Source organism: Juglans regia, chromosome 4 (genome assembly GCF_001411555.2).
Source record: "Juglans regia cultivar Chandler chromosome 4, Walnut 2.0, whole genome shotgun sequence".
Lineage (NCBI taxonomy): Eukaryota > Viridiplantae > Streptophyta > Magnoliopsida > Fagales > Juglandaceae > Juglans > Juglans regia.
This window is the reverse complement of record NC_049904.1, coordinates 24,192,778-24,215,443: the sequence shown is the minus strand read 5'-3', so window position 1 is coordinate 24,215,443 and position 22,666 is coordinate 24,192,778. Positions and strand designations below refer to the sequence as shown.

At 35.3% G+C, this 22,666-nt stretch overlaps 1 protein-coding gene across 1 annotated transcript; it reads right to left on the bottom strand.

The window, feature by feature from the left end:
• Window positions 1-5,438: 5,438 nt before the first annotated feature.
• On the bottom strand, window positions 5,439-16,000 carry LOC108990262 (ornithine aminotransferase, mitochondrial-like). Its single transcript, XM_018964167.2, has 10 exons — window positions 15,658-16,000; window positions 14,667-14,775; window positions 13,981-14,211; window positions 11,791-11,950; window positions 11,550-11,605; window positions 9,977-10,129; window positions 8,748-8,845; window positions 7,373-7,453; window positions 6,070-6,303; window positions 5,439-5,823 (listed from the first exon to the last, which is right to left on the bottom strand). Exons 1-10 carry the CDS (start codon window positions 15,798-15,800, stop codon window positions 5,664-5,666), a joined length of 1,425 nt encoding a protein of 474 aa, XP_018819712.1. The 5' UTR covers window positions 15,801-16,000; the 3' UTR covers window positions 5,439-5,663.
• Between the last annotated feature and the right edge of the window lie 6,666 nt (window positions 16,001-22,666).

The window sequence follows — 22,666 nt, the reverse complement described above, 5'->3', positions numbered from 1 at the left end:
TTTCCTTCCCTTTTCTTTGTTGCTACCCGTTGTGCCCCTTTTGAAAACTCATCCAGTCACCGCCCAGCCATTTCGACACCAGGCAGCCTGCTGACACCAGCCAGGCCGATGGCAGGCAGCCCGACGCAACCATCCATAGCCACCACGCAGTTTGACGGCACCCCCTCGGGCAGACCATGTTGTATTGTATTGCAACCTCCCCTCCATGCCAACCCAAACCACCATCATCAAAGCCCTGAACAACTGTTTAGGAAACCACCAACGAGCCCTCCAAGGGATCTCACCATGCACAACAGTTCCTCCCAAGTCGTTCAGTCTTCACGATTTCTTTTCCCTCGACCACGCACGACCACCTACACCCTTCAATCCACCCCTATTACTCAAATCAGCAGCAAGCCATTGCATCTCCTCAAGCCACCACCTTCACTCCCTTCCATAACAACTGCTGCCCCACGTTCAACCCTGCTTGCAAACACACAAAAAGCCAAATGCCCTGTTTTAGCCCCACAAAAACAGAGCACCGTAGCAACAATAACCAAATTCAGAACCAACAGGTCCTGGACTAACAATGCACCCACGAATAGACTTTCGGTCAATACCACTAGATCTGCTGAAATGGCCAACATTTTTAGTTAATGTACCCTCCGTCAAAGAGCACCCAAGAAACGAGGTGAGGGATGTGGGTTTCGATGCTTGAGGGGTGAGGGATTGATGAGAGGGAGACGAGGATCAGGGAGGGATTGGGTTTTGTCATCCTCTAGGGATGTGGGTTTCGGCGCTTGAAGGGCGAGGGATTTTATGAGAGTTAGGGAGACGAGGGTGAGGGAGGGATTAGGTTTCGAAGGGGGTGAGGGATGTAGGTCCCATCTAATGGGTGGGCTACGTGGTAGCATAGCCTTGGATGCTGTTCTCGGCCTTTTAATAGACCAACCATTTAGAAGATTTACTCTTTTTCTATATTAGATGAGGTTTATTAGATATGCCAACTTCAAATAAAGGGGAATTCTCATAAGTTGGATTTCATGTCCATTTCTTGAGATTGTACTTCTACGTCACTTAAGAGATTATTAGAGTATCTTAAAATGATTTCACACTTGAAGATCAAGAGTTTAGATAAAATAATTTCTTTAGAAAAATTGGAGAGAGAGATAGAAATGAGAGATCATTTGTATATTTTATTATCCTACGCCCAAAAACTAACAAAAGACTTCTAGATTGGTTGGAGAGTTAATTAATTGATAGAGAGTTAATTAACTAATGTCGAATGAATAAAATAACCTATCCACCCAACATCTTAACCCACCTAGACAACACACCATGAGTTGACACATTTTCCAACATCCAAAAAAATAAAAATTTAAAAAAATTACACTCTCATCTTACTCTTAATCTTATTATCTCACGAGGCAACATTGTCCATCAACTTTTGAATTTTTCTTTAATAAAAAATAAGAAATGATCTAATGGTGATGAAAAGTGTTGCGTTTTATATAATGAGATAAAAGTGAAATAGAAGTATAGTTTGTAGCATTACTTAAAAAAAAAAAAAAAAAACCGCCTAGCATAGGGATGTTTTTTCAATAAGAGAGAATGGACAATTTTATTTTCTTTGGTAAGTAGGAAATTAATTAACCAGCATTTAAGTTGTTGATAAATTGCTCTATTTGTATCTTTTATTATTTCCCTTAACCATGTAAATGTTTGTTTTTCTATCTTTTATTTATTTATCTTCTCTTTTTTTTTTTTAGGTGGAGATTAAGACTCTCTTAACATTTTACTTAAAATGAGAAATAAATAAACATATAAAATGAGTTTCACAGAATTTATTAAACATTTAATACTGCATTAGAAGTTTACATGGAAAATAATAACTACTGTAAGATTCATTTCACATCCTCTACTTGTCCAAATTTGAGAGGAGATATTTTTCGGATGGAGTGAGGTGGGGTGACAGGTGAAGTAGGGGTGATACTCGCATGGTGCGAGGGTTGGGGTTTTTCCCCGGCCCCCCGCCCCGGTGTCAGGGGTGGGGGAAAAAATCTCATCCGCCCAGCTTAGGCCAACACATTATGTTTAAAAAAAAAAAAATTGGTCCAAAAATATTTTTTTAAACCCAAATTATAATATAATTTAAATAATAAATTAAAATTTATAAATATAAAATGAACTTAAACTCATTAGAGTTAGATTTTGGATTGTCTTAGCCTCTTAGGCCAACTTTTATATAGGAGGCCAAGGCAATACAATAGTCATCCTTAAGCAATGTGGGACTTACTACCCAATGACTTGAATACAATTTTAAATCTTTAATAAATTGTATATATCTATATACAATATATTTATTTATATATATAAATAAATAAATTATATATGTAGAGCGGAGCGGGGGGCTTGGCAGGGCCCCGCTAACGGGGTTCATATTAACAAGATTGAGTAATTACTTGTGGTACCCAAAATTGATAGTGACAGGCTTGTATAATGCATCTAAAACTATAAATGCAATTTCCTCCATAGGTTCTATGAAGAAAGATCCACCCTCAATGATACATAGGCGGCACCTAACCTTTCTAGTCTATGATATTTGTATGATATGATTTAATTAATGGTTCTTCTTCCTGTTTTCTAGCATAGTTATTGTAATTAATAAGATAATTGCAATGATAGACACTATTCTAGAATGATAAAAATATTGTCCTTTTGATCGAAATTAGTGATTCCTTTCTTTGTGCATGATATATAAAAATTAAGGCTGTAAATAAACCAGTTTATTCAATAGCCCACTCGGTACTCACTAGGTTAAATCTGAATCGAACTCGACTCATGAAAAAAAAAATTCGACCGTGAAAGTAGATACCTGCTCGATTAATAAATGACACATACCCGACTAAACTCGACTCGATTAATGCTCATTAAGGCCCACTCGTTTATGCCTGAGTTGACTCGTTAGCTCGATTCAATTAAAACTCATTCATATATTGATAAATATACACACACCTGTGTGTATATATAAAGATGAAGAAATCTTCTCTCTAGAAAAAGGGTAAAAAAAAAAGAGACAGAGATTAAAGGCCAAACGTTGTTATTAATTAGTGTGAGTAGATAGAAAATCATAAAGTTGGTCAAGGTACTTGTCGGATTGTCCCCAAAATCCACCTTTTCCAATGTTGTTAGTTTAGATAAAGCTGGGGAAGAAACAAAGTGTTAATTTCATTGAAAATGGTATTAAACTAATATCTCTTTATGGAAGCATCTCCTTGAAAACACAAGTTTATTGGGTAATCAATCAATTGGAAATACCAAACTAAATTCTAGTTTTGACCCTCCAACCACATGTTGGTGAGCTTTCTGTGTTTCTTGGACAAGCTGCTTCATCTAACTTTGTGAAGTTTTGGCGTATAAGTGATGTGAAGGAGCTATGACTAAAAAATGAATCAAACATTTCTTGGAATGATTAGCAATCCCTATAACTTAAAAGAACACATACCTTTTGTCTGATGCACCTGCCTGCATTAGTACACTTTTGATAGCTGCCCATAACTTTCAAAACCAAGATCTTATACTGCTGCTGCAAGTACTGGATATTCTAGTCAGGGCAGGCATAAAAAGTGGGATACTTCCCCATGTCAACAAAGCAATTATAAAGAAATTCCGATCAAGATTTTCTATAATCTTCTGAATCAAATACTTTTTTATAATTCATTGACAAAACATGTCGATCTATGCATATTATATATTGGGGTAATTCACATTACCTATGAATAACATTTAATGTAACGAGATTTATATGCTGTGTCCATAAGCTCATTTTAAAACACTCTTCAAGAGAACCAAGTAATCAAAACACCCTCAGATCGTCCGCATGCAGACACCTCACTGCTGCAGAGAAATCATTCTCTTTTTTATTTTCATTTTATTTTAGTACAGAAACTGAGACATCATTAAAGGAAGATCATACACAAACAGGCCGACCTTACCTGCCACCCACATGCACATGTGCATGCAGAAAATGCCTATAAAAATAATCGCACCCATTCTGATAAAATGATTAGTCCACAAATCAATAGGTAAACTCTTTGAAAACAACTACCGTTCCAACTTTAAGTAAACCATACAGAAGATTTTTACAGTCTACCATAGGTACAAGCATGTCAATTAACTTGCTTTTTTGGTCTCCAACTCAGTTCCTCCATATGGAGAATTTCTTGTCAGTTTCATCTGGTCTGTCGAGTCCAACACTTGTGTGCCCTAATTGATGATACCTAAACAAAATATGAGCTTTTAAGTCTGTAGAGTCTACATTCCTTACCCTGCTATGTTCTTTATACATGTACTAAACTCCTGGTCTCAACAAATTCCCATTTCCAGAATTGAGGGCCCACCTTCGTTAACATTTTCTTTGAATGCTATTAAGCCAACATATTTTCTATATTTTATACAAGAAAAAGTAGAATTATTTTTATAATAGTTGACTATCTATGCATAAAATAGTATTTATGAGCAGATACGCTTACTAGGTCGATCTGAAGTTTACTGAATGCAAAGTGACAAATTCCATTCAATAAAATAATCAGAAAACAGTTCACACTTTCGCAGCAATTAGTTGCATTATATAATATATCCAGCTAAGGTTAGTACAAAATGTCTAGACCATGTCTCATTTTAAAAGGCTCCCGAATCTCTCTGGGTTTAACATAATCTACCTTTCCTAAAGTTCAATATGAAAAAAAGAGGCAGCATTCAATATGCACCAAAATTCTAGCATTATTGAGTCTATTCCATGTCTCCTTTAACATAGAACAATATTAGTCAGAAAAGCAGTATATACGAGATCAAATAGAACAAAAAAAAAAAAAAACAACGAAGCTATAGTAAATCAGGTATTCCGAATCTAAATGTTAGTTTACCCTTTTTATTCTTTAAAAAGGGAATATATACACACACACATATATATATATATATATATATATATAAAGAAAAAAGAAACATGTGGATCAATATCCGCACACGAGAAAAGCGATGCTATTATTCATCCTGAATTTATCTTCCTTGATTACACTAAATTATGTGCACATTTCTGGTATCATGATGAATGTTCCAATCAGACCGACCACGACCAGTACACATGCCTTGCTCCATTCCAGCCCATGCTTTGAAAAAAGCACAACATATACTCAATAAGCTAGATCTCTATGTATGGCAGCTCTAGTTATGAACTTCATTTTCCATAGTTCTGCTAAGACATTTCTCCAAATTCTATATACTAAATGGGAAACATCTAAAATGTTCAAACTCATATATGTTTTCACTTCCGATCAGTATCTAGTCTCTGGGCCTACACGCTCAGGTTAGTTCGTTGTCAAGCATTTGCCCCAACATTTATGGATAGCTTATGCTTCACTCAAAAACTCAACTGCAAATAAGTATAAATTGGAAAAATCTCAAAAAATAAAGAAGTGAAAATAATTAGACTGTGCTAACATGTTTATAAATATTCTTTCATCATATAGAATATTTGATGAATAGACCAAAAACATCATCCAGCTTGAGATGAGATATCATGATGTCTAAATACTACTTGAAAAATATTTAAAAAACTGGAAATGGAGTTCAGAAAATCCATGTCATAGATACGCACGACAAACATTTCTGCAATTACATATTTCTCAGATATCTTTATCCGGAGAACCATACAAGTCTCGCCCGCAACGGTCACATATGTTAGAACTAATTGAGACATGCTCTGGCTTTGCTTTCTGCATCTTTGGTAGATCAAGTTCCAGAACATCACAAAGTGCCTTTGAGCCTTCTTGGAGCTCATCCAAACTGAGAATGCATATATAATGCAAGTCATACAATTATAAAAATACAGTTATTCAGTCTATCGTAATTTCTATTTGGTGTCTGGGACTTTGGCATCCAAAAGTCCCCTCACTTACCAACCTTGTTTTCCCAGTCATAATTATGTCAAAAGTTTGAGAAAAAAAATTATGAAACCATTGGAAAACTAGTAAAAATGATGAGTTTCAACCACATAAAGATGTTGAATATGCAACAAGCAAGCTTCCTTACCTTATTGAGAGTGGAGGAGTTAATCGGATGATAGTATTATGGGTGGGCTTAGCAAGAACTCCTCTCTCCTTCAACTTTAGGCAGATATCATATGCAGAAATCGGGAAGAGACTCTTGCTGTTGAGCTCCAAAGCACTGAACAAACCTCTTCCTCTAACTTCTTTTATGTAGTTTGGATATTGCTGCTGAATCTTAAGTAGCTGTTGCCTTAGCTCCTCTCCCAGCTCGGCAGATCTATAGAATCAAATATTATAGAGACAATATATACACATCAAATGGAGAAAAACAAAATCAAAGCAAGAAAACAGAAACACAACCATGGATATATAACAGGAAGCTGGAAAGTGAGCATGGCTATATCAAATCCTAAATTTATTCTAGAGGCAAAAAACCCCACTTTCTATTTTCTAAGGCTGGTTCAATTGAGTTGGCAGGACAGGGTTCTACCAAAACCTTTGGACTCTAGTTAAAAGGGAAAAAATCAAATAGGTTGATGAACAGAGTAAAACCAAGAGTTATTCCAAACTATAATATTGGTGAAATCCATTAAACAAACACTTCATGCTGAAAATCCACCCTTGCTATGAACTAGGGATGGTAATGGTTTCAAGGCCATGCCCCCCGCCTTTAATGGTTTAGAGGCAGGTTGGCGTTTGAATAAAGTGATCTGGGGCAGTTTACATTCAGGTTTTGAGGCCAACACAGTAGTTTATAACCATTACTTTTGCACCAGACACTTAGTCATAAATTATGTTAACTTTCTCCTCCATGCATTCACATACTTTACTTCATTCGATGATGATGCGCCTATAATTTATAGGAATAAACAAAAAGTTGGCACCTATAATGTCAAAAAATGATTCAGCTTTCAATTATATATAGAAGACTAACAGGGCCACCTGTTCTGTATGCCTTGCCTTGGGCTACAGACAAGTTTGGGAGGATTTGTACTTCACTGGGATTGGCTGCCATTCTAAATGCATGTTAGAGACTTTAAAACAACAAATCTTGGGATGAATATAATTTACAGAAGTGAAAAGTGTAGTAAACCCCATTAATCATCACAATGCATCATTAGCATAAACATAAATTGGGCAGTTTTTTCCTAAGTACTGACAAACACAAAATCAGGTCTTGACTAATAGTCTTTTTCCCCCTTCAAACCTTGATACTTTCTGAATGCCCAAACCAATGTAATCAGAAAAGAAAACACTTTCTGTCATGAAGCAATTGACTTAGCTTTTCTTATCCAATTAGCTTTATATGATCTCAATGATACAACAATAGGCAGTGGATTTGATACCTCTCAGCAAGTTGCTCATCTTTGATCACGTTTAGTGAGGCAATAGCAACTGCACTGGCCAATGGATTACCCCCAAAGGTACTGAGAATGTAACAGACAAAAGCGATGTGAACTCTCATGCGATAAATCCCAACAGCAATGCAATAAAGTAGCAGAATTAAATGAAAGTAAAAATATTGCAAAAAGAAGAAGCAATTGTAATGACAGTAGCAGACTTAAATGAAAGACAACAAAATATGGAAAAGAAAAGTAATTGTAACGATAGCATATAATAATTTTAGGAAAAATAAACTCTGAAGAGTCACCTAAACAGACAACTCTTTCCAAATCAATGTTTTTTTTCTTCTCTTTCTTTTTGTGAAACAGAAATAAAAACTGTTTAATAGAACAGAATGGAAAATATTGTAATATAAAAGAGACAAAAAGAAAATTGAGAAGATGCCCACCATGTGAAATGTTTTCCAAAGAAATAGTTTATGGTCATGGCTCCTCACTATACTAGTTTATCAGCCATATTAATTGGATTTCCATATACTTAAAGCAGAAGATGCCTGCAAGAACCAAGTGAATGAGGTATATTGCCATATTCAACTTCTTCAATAGACTCCAATACATGGTAACATGAGCTCGACTTGATAAGAACGTCAAGTTCCAGCCATGTTTGAAGAAAAATAAATGGTTCCAAATACAGGCTAGGCTGAATCAAATTAGTATTCCAACCTCACTCGTCCTTCCAAGAACAAAGGAAATAGGTAACTCATGTCACTCTGGACTCTAGACAATTGACTGTTTGAATGTGAGTGCCACAGATCAAAGGTAGGTAGCAGATTGAAGGCTGATACACTCGATCTAAAATCCGAGATGATGTTTCTTCTGGTAATCTGTTCTACGAAACTCTATTAGTCTATGTATACAATTTTACAAGCTGAACCACAACCCAAATTAATTGGAAAAAAACCCGAATAAAAAAAGGATCTATACTGCTTGTCCCATCCAAACGAGATTAACATCTGCCTAGACCTGGACACACCATCGTCCTGTTGGTAGTTTATGTGTTTGGGTGCAATATCTTCATCTTCGCCTATTATATGCCATATAACATTATCTATTCATATACCTTCTATCAAAAGATTATCCATACGACAATGGGGTCATGTCTTGGTAATAATTTCTGAATGAAAATGTTTACTGATAACAAAAAGATAATTTCTGAATGAAAATGTTTACTGATAACAAAAAGATAATTTCTGAATGAAAATATTAAAATGGATTTTGGAGGCAAGATCCTCCAGATCAAGATAGATAATGTTAATAATTAAAGGTTGATTACATAAAATGGGGGCACGGGAAGAAAATACAAGTTGTAAATGCAAACCTTCCATGCTCTCCGGGTCGGATACAAAGCATCACATCTTTGTCTGCAAGCACTGCACTTACAGGTATCACTCCACCACCCAGAGCCTTTCCAAGTATCTTAATAAGACAGCCACAAGCAGGCAAACTAAATCATTTTATGTACAGTATATTGGAGCAGTATATATGATCATAAAGTTAGCTAAACAAAGTGGATACCAAGCATAAGAAAAAAGAATTTGTGAATTTCAGCTGCAAGTTTTGTTCTATATATCTCAAAATTAACTTATACAACAAATAATTTACTCAAATAACGACATCTATTCATCATGCAAGACACATCATGACAAGAATGGAAGGAGACAAGTTTTATCAGGCAAGGAAAATAAAGAATGAAAATATTAGTAAATTTTAAGTATAATGTGAATTCCTATATAATTATTCTTCACTTGTTTCTAGTACTGCATGGTTGGCAATCACAGCCGGTCTTGTGTGACTATTTATGGAATCCAATAATAAGATAATTGCTAGGTGAGCAATTGAAATAAATTCATTATAAATTCATATCTATAACAAATAAAAAAATCATGATATCAAGCTTCTGCATGTAGACAATGTATAGTCAAATTTTCCTCGAGTACAAATCCAACAAAGGCAACTGTAGCCTTCAGGAAACAACCAAGTTCTAAAGATTTTTTAGGAGTTTGCTTTCCAAGTCCTCTTACATGATCTTGGTTTCAAGTTCTAAATAGAGAGCAAAACTTTCTTAATCCCACACAGAAATATATAAAGAGTGATGTAGAGAGCTTTGGTGTCAAAATGTGGACGGCTCGGCATCTCAACCCTACAAATAATTGTGCATATTTATATTGCAAATTTTTTATTTGGAGGCCAAATTGTGGGTTATACATCAAAACCTCAAGAATATTTCATTTGGAGTAAACATTGTGGGTGATATATAAACTTGTTTCACAACCAGTCTTCATACTCTTTGTTATCAGGATATAAAAATGTACCCAAAAAGGCAAAAATGACCAAGTGCCATGACCATGCGAATGTTCTATGAGGCCAACATACAAACTAAGTATCATCCGATGTAACTAGCACACGGTATAATGTTTCATATAAACACCATTAATTGAAATATTTCTACATTCATATCCAGTACTTTTTTTGTAAGTTACATTCGCATCCAATAAAAAGTCATTGAACTATTAAGAATCTGGCAACCCGTGTTTGGTCGGTGCTCACCACTACATCTGGGCGCACTTCTTCCCAGTCGCAAGCCAGCATTTTCCCTGTTCGTGCTAAGCCAGATTGTACCTCATCAGCAATCATTAAAACATTATGTTTGGAGCATAGATCTCTGACAGCTTTTAAATAACCATCTGGGGGAATAATGACCTACCAACATATAAATATTTTTTTCTCAGGGAAACCAAGAGATGGGGAAAAAAAGTGGATTTAAGATGTGCTAAAAGCAACACTCGCAACCCCTCCCTCTAAAAGAGAGAAAAAATAATAAAAAAGAGGCAGTGCTAAAAGCAAAGAGGGAGCTTTTTCTTATAGATGCAATAGGGGAGCTTTTTCTTTTTTAGAAATAATTTGTACAAGCCCCAAATAGACAATCCCTGCACAAGCTTTTGTAAAAAAGTGGACCCTACCTTGAAAAAGTGTAACCCAAGTATTAACGAGGGAGCTTTTTATTTTCATATTTCAATACATTCCAAGAAACGTATATAAAAAAGGACCCACTTAGGAAGGTTAACTAATTACGAATTCAATATCAATAATTTTGACATGAAAACTGGTTAAGAAAGTCTAATCACTCACCAAGAATCTCAAAACCTTCCCAAGCAAAGTTGGTTATTTGCCCCTGCCTGCATTAAATGGTTATTACGTGTGGTTTGGTAGAAAACTAGACACAACGGTGGTACAGGATACATGTCAGATTTCAGACAAAGAGGCTAGCTCTCATTGCCAGTGTTACCTATTGAGAATAGCAACTGGGGATACAACTCACAGAATAAGGGCTCATTTGGATACTAAGAATATCTCAGAATATTTGTAAATAGTAGTGAAATAACTTTTAAATATCTAAGAACAATAGTGTTCCCAAACAGGCCCTTAAGAGCATTGGCATTGGCTTCATCAAAATTATCTCTAAAGTTTGATGAAAAGTACATGATTTCTATAAATCCAAAACTTTCCTAGCCATAACTCCACATTGAATTAGTCATTGAATTCATCAAAATAATAATATAATATTATTTTTTTAATAAAAATATTTTTATTTTTTTTCATATTTTACAATTACACTAATCATATGTTGATTAATAATTTAATTTGATTCTTACATTATTATTACAAGACGGTTGGAGATTAAACATGAATAAAAACGACATTTGGAGATTAAAAGTGAATAAAAAATATATTTGATGAATGAATAGTAGACCTTCAAATTTGAAGAAACCTATACATTTACTGTAACTCAAAGTTTCATATTTATCTATTTGACTAATCTAATGCAGCTCTATTTTAATGAAATTCATCAAATTTTGCATTTGGTTAGACTTTTGATGAAGCCAATACTAATGCTCTAAGCATGTGATACAAATTGGATTCTAGTAATTAAGCACATATTCTTTAAGTGTATCATCCAAATGACGACAAGAGTGTGTTCCCGTTTCAGTAGAGATGCTCTAATTCGCTTGCAGCAGAGTGTCTATATTACAGACCACGCTAGTAATGTTATAAACTGTTCATTGTTAACTTATCCCATGTAGTTATAGTGATCAAATATTCAATTCCAAAGCACACATACCCCAGCCTCTCCTTGAATGGGCTCAAACAGAAATCCAGCTATTCGATCGCCATTTTCTGCACCAAATTACAGAAACATGCAGTAAATAGTGGACTCTCATCTACCAGTTTTAAAACAGTTTGGATGAATGATTAAAAAATGGTGAACTATGTGATGATATATCCAAATTAACTCAAATAAGGCTACAGTACAGAAAGAACAAGAATAATTAATTTAGGATAAATTTCAGTGATTTTTAAACCTTTAAATAGTTTCTCAAGAGCAGCTGCATCACCAAAATCAACTTTAAGATGGCCAGGCAACAATGGCCCAAAACCACGAGTAGCTTCATTGTCACAGCTCATTGAGATAACGGCCAACGTACGACCATGGAAGCAGCCACAACACGAGACAATAATAGCCTGCATATGGCTCACTTTGAGTAAAGCATCTGAAATAAAAAACTTAACCGGTCCACAGATCACTTAACAAAAAACAGAAAGTAGAAGCTTTAGGAAAACACTTAGGTGCCGTTTGGATAGAAAGTTGAGATGAGACGAGTTGAAATGAAATATGAAAGTTGAATAAAATATTGTTAGAATATTATTTTTTAATATTATTATTATTTTGGGATTTGAAAAAGTTGAATTGTTTATTATATTTTGTGTGGAAATTTGAGAAAGTTGTAATGATGAGATGAGATGAGATTAGATTAGAAAAAACACTTTCACTATCCAAATGGGGCCTTAAGTAGCCATCAGCAAATACATTAACGAGTATAACTTGACAAATAGAGAAAGGATAGCAGCAGGCTTTAATCTCATATCACAGATTGTAACAATTTTGATGTGAAAAGAGACTAACATAAACATATAGGCAGCGTTTGGTTACACAGATGAGATGAGATGAGAAATATGTGAATAGTAGTGAAATGGTTTGAGTTAAGATGTTTTATGAGGTTTTGGGAAAGGAGAGAGAAATAATTAAATAAAAATATTATAAAGTTAAAATATTGTTATAATATTATTTTTTAATATTAGTTTTGTTTTGAGATTTGAAAAAGTTGAATTATTTTTTGTGTTTTGTTCAAAAGTTTAGAAAAGTTGTAATGATTTAGTAATGATTAGATGAAAAAGTTAAAAGTTGAAAATTTGAAACCAAACGGGGCCATAGATGCAGCAAGTATAACAAATAAAATAGAAAAGCTTAAACTTGCACAAGTTAGGATCTATAAAGTTTGTATTTGTAGCAGAAATACAGAGGTGATATAATAGAACATCAAATTTCTAACATTCTTACTCCAGCATTACCAAATTCAGAATTTAATAAAAACATGAACTTTATCATCCAATTTTTTTTCATTGGTAAAAAGGACCAAATTTATCATCCAACTTGTAAAAGAAGTGAAGGATCTAGAACAAGATAAAGAAAGCCCGCTAAGATGTTTTCATCCTCCTCCAAAACAAAAACCAAAGACAGCGGCAGCAATGAGGAGGATAAAACTGAAGCTATTAAAAGCAAAAGAACAAGGATGTACGCGTGCAGATTTAAGTAGCACAATTATAATCTTCCTCAACAATTACATTGTGTTATGTATCTGTTATCGGGTTAAATCTTTGTAAAAAATTATTTTTCCGAGACCAGAATGTGGTTCTCACATATTAAGAATCCATTTCACTAAAATTCATAGTCATAATTTGCAAACATATGCGAGGCCCTCATAGTCCAACTCAAGAATAGATTGAAGCAATATGCACAGAACCATGATCTTTCAGCCCAAAACCCCTGGAGGCTGGGGCCCATGTCTCAGATTGTGAAACACCATGAAGATACATACCTCACTACTTGAGCTCACCTTATGCTTGATATAAGAGCCTCATGTATGGGAAAATGATGAGGAGCTTTAACCAACCATTAAAGACTTCAAGAACCATAAATGAGGTTTTCATTTGTCTAGCTTAACAGCATACAATTATTCAATTACTGAAACTAGACTTTACGAATCCCTATGGTGTTCCATACATACTCTTCCTTTTTTTATTTGATTATATTGAATGCACTAAACACAGTAGGTTTCCAACTCAATATATTCCTTCACTAATAGTAATACACACTTTTTTCATAACATAATAAAAGTATCAAACATAATTAAAATTCATTAATATAGTACTGTGCTTTGTCATCATTGTTTGCCTTCTGAAACTATGATCACCATCAGCGGAAAAATTCTCTTTTATCTCAGCTTCATCTATTTGTCCTTCTTATGCACTATTTGCATCAACATAACTACCAACCAGTTCATATCACAATAAGCATATATGGGCAATTAAGTGAGGCCTCAGTGGCCCTATTTCAGGTGAAAGGAGAGTTCACTCCACATACAATAATTTGAAACATGAAAAGCAGAATAGTAGGATACTTCTCAAAAAGCATAACTGTCCTGAGACTCTACCTCGTCTTTAGGAATTTTTTTCTTCTCGTAACCCCATTTCCTTGCCAACTTCAGAGCTGTTTCCACACCTTCTGCACCGGTGTTCATAGGAAGTACCATGTCATAGCCAAACATGTCACGCAGACACTCGGCAAATATTGGAAATCTATCATTGTAAAAGGCTCGAGAGCTGAGGGTGAGCCTTTCTGTCTGCTTTTGTAATGCTTCCATGATCTTAGGATGACAATGTCCCTACAGCATTGAAGCCATGAAGTTGAATAGTGAAAATCTCATTTTAAATTTAAAACAAAAATAAAAAGTGAGGCAATAGTCATGAAGGCAAATTTCTTCTCAAGGACTTCTACATTTCATAAGCTCCTTCTCTAGCTTCAGATTTTATTCAGGGATAGAGGAAAAGTTGCTACAGTATCTTGAAACAATTTGAGAAATGTAGGATTTTGGAATACAAAGTAGGATAATGATACTTTCATGGATTTGACAAACAGAATTATTCTGTATTTCAACTTTGTAAGTAGGTTTTGGCAAGACAGATCCATGCCATCTGCTAAGTTACATAGGTTTATAACAATTTCCAGATTTCAACTTTGGAGAAGGCTTTTTTTTGTAGGTAACTTTGGAGATGGATTTTATTTCAATCATAACTTCAATTGGCATATGTCATATCATAGCTAGTTCATTCTACAAACCTGATTAACTGCTGAGTAAGCTGCAAGGAAATCCAGATATCTGTTGCCCTCTGGATCCCATACAGATGATCCCTTTGCTTGTGAAAATACAATGGGGACTGGGTGATAACTGCATTTGAACCAGGAAAGTGGCTAGATTTAGGATACTTAGCAAGAAACACCTGATAAATGACTCCAAGAGAAGGATATTATATATAAAAGACAGCGAGAATATAACTCCATTGCAGACTACTGAAGTAACCAACACACCAAAAACAAAGTACATAAATTTCCACAACTTAATATCACTTTTATTCAGTCAGCACAAGATTGGTAATTGGAGTCCTTTTCCTTATTTTTTTTTATAAGTAAGGAGTCCTTTTCCTCATTCTTCAACCTATTGTACTCCACTAAGGAGAGAGGTGGTGGTGAAGATAAGATTTGGAGGGCTTTTCCAGAAGAAGGAAGTTTGGTGAAGAAAAAAGAGAAGCTGGCACAATCTAGTAAGTTTCCAGTCTTTTTTTTTATAAGTGTAAGTTTCCAGTCTTTATCCGCGTTGTAGTTTAAGAATCTAATGCAGTCTTGCGAGCATGCCTCTAGGAACATAGCATGAGATCGATTGGATATCTAGACAATCACTTATTGTTCTAATGACTTCAACATAGCATATATACTCAGTTCTACGATTATCCACAACGTCTGAATCAATCAAAAAAAGATTCGGAGAGTAGACGCTAAGAGGTCCAAGAATTCAATTAGCAGTAACTAGCAAGGAAACGAACAATGGAAAATGAAACGAATCAAAAGAACAGAAAACACGACCCTTCTGATAAAAGTAAATACGGAAAACAATACTCTTGACCATATTAGACAATTGACCCCGCACATAAATGTCGAGAATCCAGAGAGAGAGAGAGCATTAGACGAAAATAAGAAAATCCAGAAGCCAAAACATCAGTTAAGGTTCTTCAATCATAAGCATAGGGTTTGAAGGAGAGAAAAGGATGCTCACTTGTGCGCACTGTATTCATATTCCAAGTTGATGATTTTTTGAGAGCAGGAAGTACCCTTGCTGGCTTCAGGGACAGCACCGAAACTCCTTCCTCCCCTGCAAAATCTAAGCGACAATGACTGCAGAGCTCTCCTGCTTGCCATTGAAGAGATTGTTTTCAATCACCCTTTTTGTTGTTCGATTCTCTCGACTGCCCCCACACACACAATATCTTTCATGGAATGTAAAGGGAAAGGTGTTGCGGCTGGTATTTTATCATTGGCTGTCGTTACGCGGTGATACGCCTCCGAATGCATTTCCTTCCATCCCACATAAACGTAGGAAATGCAAAAATAAATTAATTAAAAACTATTTTACAATCAATTAATATACTTATATATATATCATATCATTAAAAATAAATCCTAATTTATAAAATTGCAGTTTATTTATTATTGCATAACTTTATTTTACTTTATTCTATATAGTTAAAGAAATAAACAAATTTCTAAATATAATTTCATAAATAAAACAACAAGAAAGCTTTTTTTTTAATAAGATTTCTAGCCAAAAAGGTTATTATTAATAATAAAAAAAATAAAGTAATAATTTGTATAAATTCTAAATAGACAAGTCAACGTAATTTTTTTTTTTTTTGAAAAAAAGTAAACTCCACTTCCTTTTTAGTGTGATAAAGGTTTTTTACAAAAATCATGTGTAAAATTTATCCATTTGAGACTTGTTAATGTTATTTTCTCCTCACTTTCTTCATTTCCAATCTCCTCTCTCCACCACCTGGCATGGCTCCCATTGTTTTAGATCAAGTTTGGGTAGATCTATTGCATCCACTCTTCTAAATCTAAACCATATACAACCACCACCATCAAAAAGCTTTTATGACGGGGCTCACTTTGTCCGCAACATTACCCAGAAAGAAATTCAACATTTTCACCGTACATTTAAAAAAAAAAAAAAAAACAAGAGGTACAAAACGAGGAACACTGTTCTGATAAGAAAGTAGTGGTCACTACCTTAGATGTTGCCTAAATAAGACGGATTACTGGGAAAAAAAAGTGCTTCTTATGTTGGAATTGCATAATTTATCATGTTGTATGGACCGACTAGCATGTATCTCTACTGAAAAATGTCCTTGACAGTTAACACCCATTTGAATATGAGAAAGAAAATATATTTACAATCGTGTGCGTAATCAGTTTGAACAAAATGAATAAAATATAAGACTTATATGAAAAAAATTAATTTTTTAATAGTAGACCTCACTCTTTTTCAATAAATTACGTAACGTTTATACACTTAACGATTATATATAGAATTACTCTTTGAATATTATATCTGACTGAATCAATATAAAACTACGAAAAATGCTTGATCACAATGAATTCTAGAAAATTAGTGTACAAACTATATTACTTTAATCTTTCTGATTTTTTTATTCTTGGGATAATTTAAAAAATTGATAGTTGTTAAATGGAGGACTCTACTACTATCTCTAATTTCCTCTGTTTCCAAGGAGATTCCAAGGAGATCGCAGCATCTCATGCTCACATCAATGAGCCCCGCTCCTAAACGAAAATAATACCCTTTCATGTGTTACCTCAATTACTCACTCTTATCAATTATAAACCACGACATACTCTTTCATCTTCTCCCCTTCCCAACTGTAATGTCCAGTACCTTATGAACTTGAATCGAGACAAACATGGAAAGAAAGAAGCTCAAATGTCAAAGCAGAAAGCATATTCAATGCAAGTTGGAACTTTGTTTCTTGGAATCTAATGTTTAACAACAATATTTACAAGCAAAGTACATGTATATTCCAACCCCACTACCAGCATTTCACACCTACAATTGTGACAGACCTTGCCACATTTTCACCAGCATTCATGAAATCGGTAGGAATATATTGTTAAGATACACTTGCCATAAAACAAATGGTACATTGTGCTGCCACCGCTGCTGAATACAAATAATAGAACTATATCCTCAACGATTACCAAAACACAACACCAGCTTCGTTGGTTCTCTGATCATCAACACTGATGATATCTTTGGAATGAATAGAGATGAGAATGTAGAGAGTATATATTTTCAGATAATCAAGATTGGCAAGGGACCCTATAGTAAACATTTCGTCATACAGATGGAAGCAAAAACGATGGTTTTCAGCAGGATTTGTCAACTGTCCTATCATTCAAGGAAGTGTTCCTATCTATAAGCTTCTCATCTCCTTGCTTGCTTGAAATTCTCAAATTTTCTTACAGAAAAGAACATCTCTATCGCTGCCGATATTCAAGAGAGTCTCATTTTGGAAACAAGGTCATCTAAATAGATCTACAGCAGAAAGCAGAAAGTCCCAGCATGGCATGCACATTGTTGCAATTCACTCTTTCGCACAGAGAATTAAATGTTGGACACAATAGTTCCAACAGAACAATTACGCAAATTTGAGGAGGAACTGTGGTTGAAAGGCAGCATCAACAACAATGAATGCTACTATACAGGATTAATTACATAAATTTGAATAGCACGATAGGATCAATAAGAGAGCCAGATAAACTACAAGAAATCAATATCTCAACAAAACGTAAGCTGATTGCCATTATAAAGAACACAAGAAAAAACTTTGAGGTAATGCCAAGTTTTCTTGTCAATGTAAAGATACTGTTATGGCTCAATTCAAGGACTAAGGACTCGTTTGGCCACTTTAAGTATCTCAGAATTTTGTGAATAGTAGTTAAATAGTTTGAATTAAGATGTTTTATTGAATTTTTGGAAATGAGTGAGAAAAGGTTGGGAAATGAGAGAAATGGTTTAATATTATTTTGGAAAAGGAGAGAGAACTGGTTTGATATTATTCTTGTTTTGAAATTTGAAAAGGAAAATGCTATTTGTACTTGCAATTTTTACATACATAACAATATGTGCTGACGTGTAAGCTATTGATATGTTGAAGATTATAAAATTTGGAATTCAAAAATTGAATTTAAAAAGAAAACTGATAAACTAGGTCTTTAAAATTGTAAATACATATAGCACTACTCATTTGGAAAAAGTTGTATTGATTTTTGTGTTTTGTTTTAAAGTTTGTAAAAATTGTAATGATTAGATACCAAATAGATGAAAGTTAAATATTTGAAATTGAAAAGTGTTTTGTATTTGAGTGATGTTTGGAAAGGAAATTGTGAGAAGTTTTGAAACTTTCTCATCTCATCTCATTTACCAAACGTACCCTAAGTTATACCTAATACTGAATCTTTGGCCATACCTGAGATACCAAAAATTTCTCGGCCAACTGGGGCAGTGACAATCACGTATAACAGATTGGTTTGGATGAAAACCTATAGCCACTTAAACTAAACATCTCTTTCTCTAGTCAAGGCCAAGGATAATTAAAGAATTTTCTCTACAGGAATAAAGAGTGCAACCACAAATACTAATAATTGTGTTCTCGTCGCTTGAATCAATAGTAAATAAGAAGTGAAAGATACAACCTATGGGCTGGTCATATCCAGGGCATATGCTGAATTGCCAGAAATGTGACACGAGGAAGGGTTGGGGAGGAGGCCAAGTTCCATCTGGTCAGTTGGAACAATGTTTCCTCTCCAACTTTTAACGGGGAGGTTTTGAGGGTTTGCAATTTGAGGATTTTTATTAAAGCTCTTCTTGGGAAATGGTTGTGGAGGCACCACCTGGAATGGGATTCCTTTTTTTTTATAAGTAAGAAGATATTTCATTGATATAAAGATAGACATAGCCCAAGTACACAGGCGGTATACATGTGATTACACCTATTTAGGAACTAGAAATGGTTACAAGGAAATCATGGAAACTGAGACTATTTAAATCTAAAGCAATGGCCCATATAAATAAAGTCTTCCAGAAGAAACTCTTAAACTCTTCCATGGAGTGCTCATGATCCATGAAATTCCTATCATTTCTTTATATCCAGATATACCAAAAAATACAAATGGGAGTCATCCTCCACACAATTGTAATCCGTGGTGTCCTCATGATCCCTCTCTAGCTAGCTAGTAGTTCAACCACCATTCCTGGCATAACCCATGCTAATCCCACTTTGCTGAAAAACAATTCCATATGGCCCTTACAAACTCACAATGTAGTAGATGATCTACTGTTTCACCACTGTTTCTGCACATACAACACCAGTCGATGATGATAAGCCCACGTTTTCTGAAGTTATCAACAGTCAATATCTTCCCTAAAGCTGTTATCCAAGCAAAAAAAGCAGCCTTTGTAGGTGCTTTACTCTGCCAAATGTTCTTCCAAGGAAGTGATTCCTACCTTGGGCAATAAGAGTCATAAAAGGAGCGTACAGAAAATTGCCTTTCCTGGAAGGCCGCCACTCCAGTTTATCCTCCACTGTGACAGCGAGACTAATGTTGTACAACAAGTTAAAGAACTCCACCATGACTCCTACTTCCCAGTCATGGGCCTCCCGAATAAAATTAACATTCCATTGCTGCGCCCCATTATTAATATCCCTCAACTCAGCCACCATGGCATCTTGTTTCCTTGCAATTCTGAAAATAGCAGAGTAGACATCCTTACGAGCCATATCTCCAACTCAAACATCATGCCAAAAATTGATTCTATGGCCATCCCCCATACACAGTCTTTCCGAATATGCTTCCATAACCCCACCCCGTACGCCCCCCCTAACTTTATTAGAGCACCAACCCCCCCTTATACTCTCATACTTACTATCAATCACCATCTTCCATAAGGCTTCCCTCTCATAATTATATCTCCATAGCTACTTCCTGAGAAGAGCCTTATTGAAGGCCCTCACATTACGAACCCCCAATCCACCACCCCTCAAGGGAGAGCACACCTTGTCCCACCCAACTAAATAGAACTTAGACTCATCTCCAAGTCCACCCCACAAAAAATCTCATTGAAGCTTCTCAATTCGCAAGGCAACACTAGCGGGAAGAGGAAATAATGACAAGAAATAGGTGGGAAGGTTGGAAAGGGTACTCTTTATCAATGTAATTCAACCCCCTTTAGACAAATACACCCGTTTTCCACCCAGCCAACCTACGCTCTATTTTCTCTAACATCCCATCCCAAATAGTCTTAGCTTTGAATGATGCTCCCAACGGTAGGCCAAGGTACTTCATAAGCAATGAAGAGACCGCACATCCCAATATATTAGCCAGCCCCCTGACATTACGCACTTTACCCACAACAACCATCTCCCTTTTTGAGAGATTTATTTTTAACTCGGATACTGCTTCAAAACACAGCAGAATAGCCTTTAAAGATTGAAGATGGCTTGGATTGGATTTGCCTCACAAAATAACCGTGTATCATCTACAACCAAATGATGCGATATAATGGTAACGCCATGGTTAGTATCCCGCACTGAATAACCTGGGAAAAAGCCACCCTCCACTGAAGTCAACAACACTCTACTTAATGCCTCCATGACAATAACAAATAAGAGGGATGATAGTGGATCTCCTTGGCGCAACCTGGAATGGGATTCTCTTTAAAGGGAGGTTATTGACTTCAAATATGGAAGAAATAGGGGGGTTGGTGCTCTAAGGAGGTGAGGAGTGCGTATGGAGTGGGTTTATGGAAGAACATTGGCAAGGGTTGGGAGAGTGTTGCCAGTCATATCTATTTTGTTAGATTTTGGCACAACATTTGGTGTGGTGATCTCGCTTTAAAGATGGGGTTCCCTTCCTTTTTTGTCTTGCTTCTAATAAGGAGGCCTAGATGTTGGACCTTTTGGTCAACAACAATGGTTCTTATCAGTGGAATGTTCATTTTACTAGAGCTGCCCATGGTTGGAAAATTGGTGCTTTTTTCTAAGTTTTTCAGTTCCTTACATGCTGTAAGTATTGACAGTTTTGAGGTAGATAGGATGCTTTGGGGGCCTAATGGGAGCAAAAATTGTTTGATCTTTTCATAAGGTCTTGAAATCCCATAATAGTCAAGAACTCTATAGTCACTTTCTTCATTTGAACTACCTCTCTTGGAAAGTAAGTATAAAAAAAAAAACTACCTCTCTTGGAAAGATCTTGACTATGGACAATTTGAGAAAGCGTAGTCTTACTATCATGGATTGGTGCTACATGTGTAAGAAGAATGGTGAATCTGTGGATCATTTATTATTGCCTTGTGAGATGGCTAGGGCGATTTGCGATGAGATTTTTACTATATCGAGCGAATTGCATGGGAAATACCTTGGAGGGTGGTGGGTGGCTACAATTTGAAGAATGATTCCTTTGTGTCTTATATGGCGTATTTGGCTTGAAAGGAATGATAAATGTTTTGAAGATAGGATGTGCACTTTGGAGGAACTTTGAAATCTTTTTGTGTCCACTTTATTGCTTTGGTTGTTTGTTGTTGGTACTCGATGGAAGTAGTTCTCATGATTTTCTTGTTTCTTTTTCTGGTTCCTCGAATGTAATTAGTTGTTTTCCTTTGCCCTGTATACTTGGGTAACGCCTATTTCATTCTCATTAATAAAGTTACTTTTACCTATTAAAAAATGCACTGCAATGTATGTAACAAGGTATCCAGGGAAGCCCAAGATTATATAATAATTTGAACAGAAGTGCTACAACCCCAAAAATATGGCAATCAACTATGATACTAAAGAAGGTAGCTCAAGTCGAGGGAAGGGTAAAGGGAGGGCTTTGTGATGTTCGGGTTGAGGATTAGTTTTAAGGAATCTAGGGGATGGGATTGGGGAGGTGTAATGATAGTTTTCCAATTCGGGTTTGGTGGTTTTCGGATAGGTTTTCATGGGCTTTTGGGTCATTATGGGCTTTCTTGTATGGGCTAGGTGTTTTTCTTGTATACGTCTAGTGTACTTAGTTACTCCTATTGATATATATACATAATATTATTACTTATAAAAAACAAACCACAAATATATTTTACAAAAGTAAACTCACAAACTGATGTACATTCATGTGATATGTTAAGACTTTAAAATAAAAGTAACTTTAAAATCTAATGTACTACATCAAGCCAC

What these genes read in the sequence shown, in the direction of transcription:
- LOC108990262 (XM_018964167.2), bottom strand. Translation starts at nt 15,800, where the DNA reads ATGGCAAGCAGGAGAGCTCTGCAGTCATTGTCGCTTAGATTTTGCAGG. An exon ending in AAGTGCGCCCAGATGTAGTG is followed by an intron (nt 8,846 to 9,976) that starts GTGAGCACCGAC and finishes TGTCTTATTAAG; the next exon opens with ATACTTGGAAAGGCTCTGGG. An exon ending in ACTCCTCCACTCTCAATAAG is followed by an intron (nt 5,824 to 6,069) that starts GTAAGGAAGCTT and finishes ATGCATTCTCAG; the next exon opens with TTTGGATGAGCTCCAAGAAG.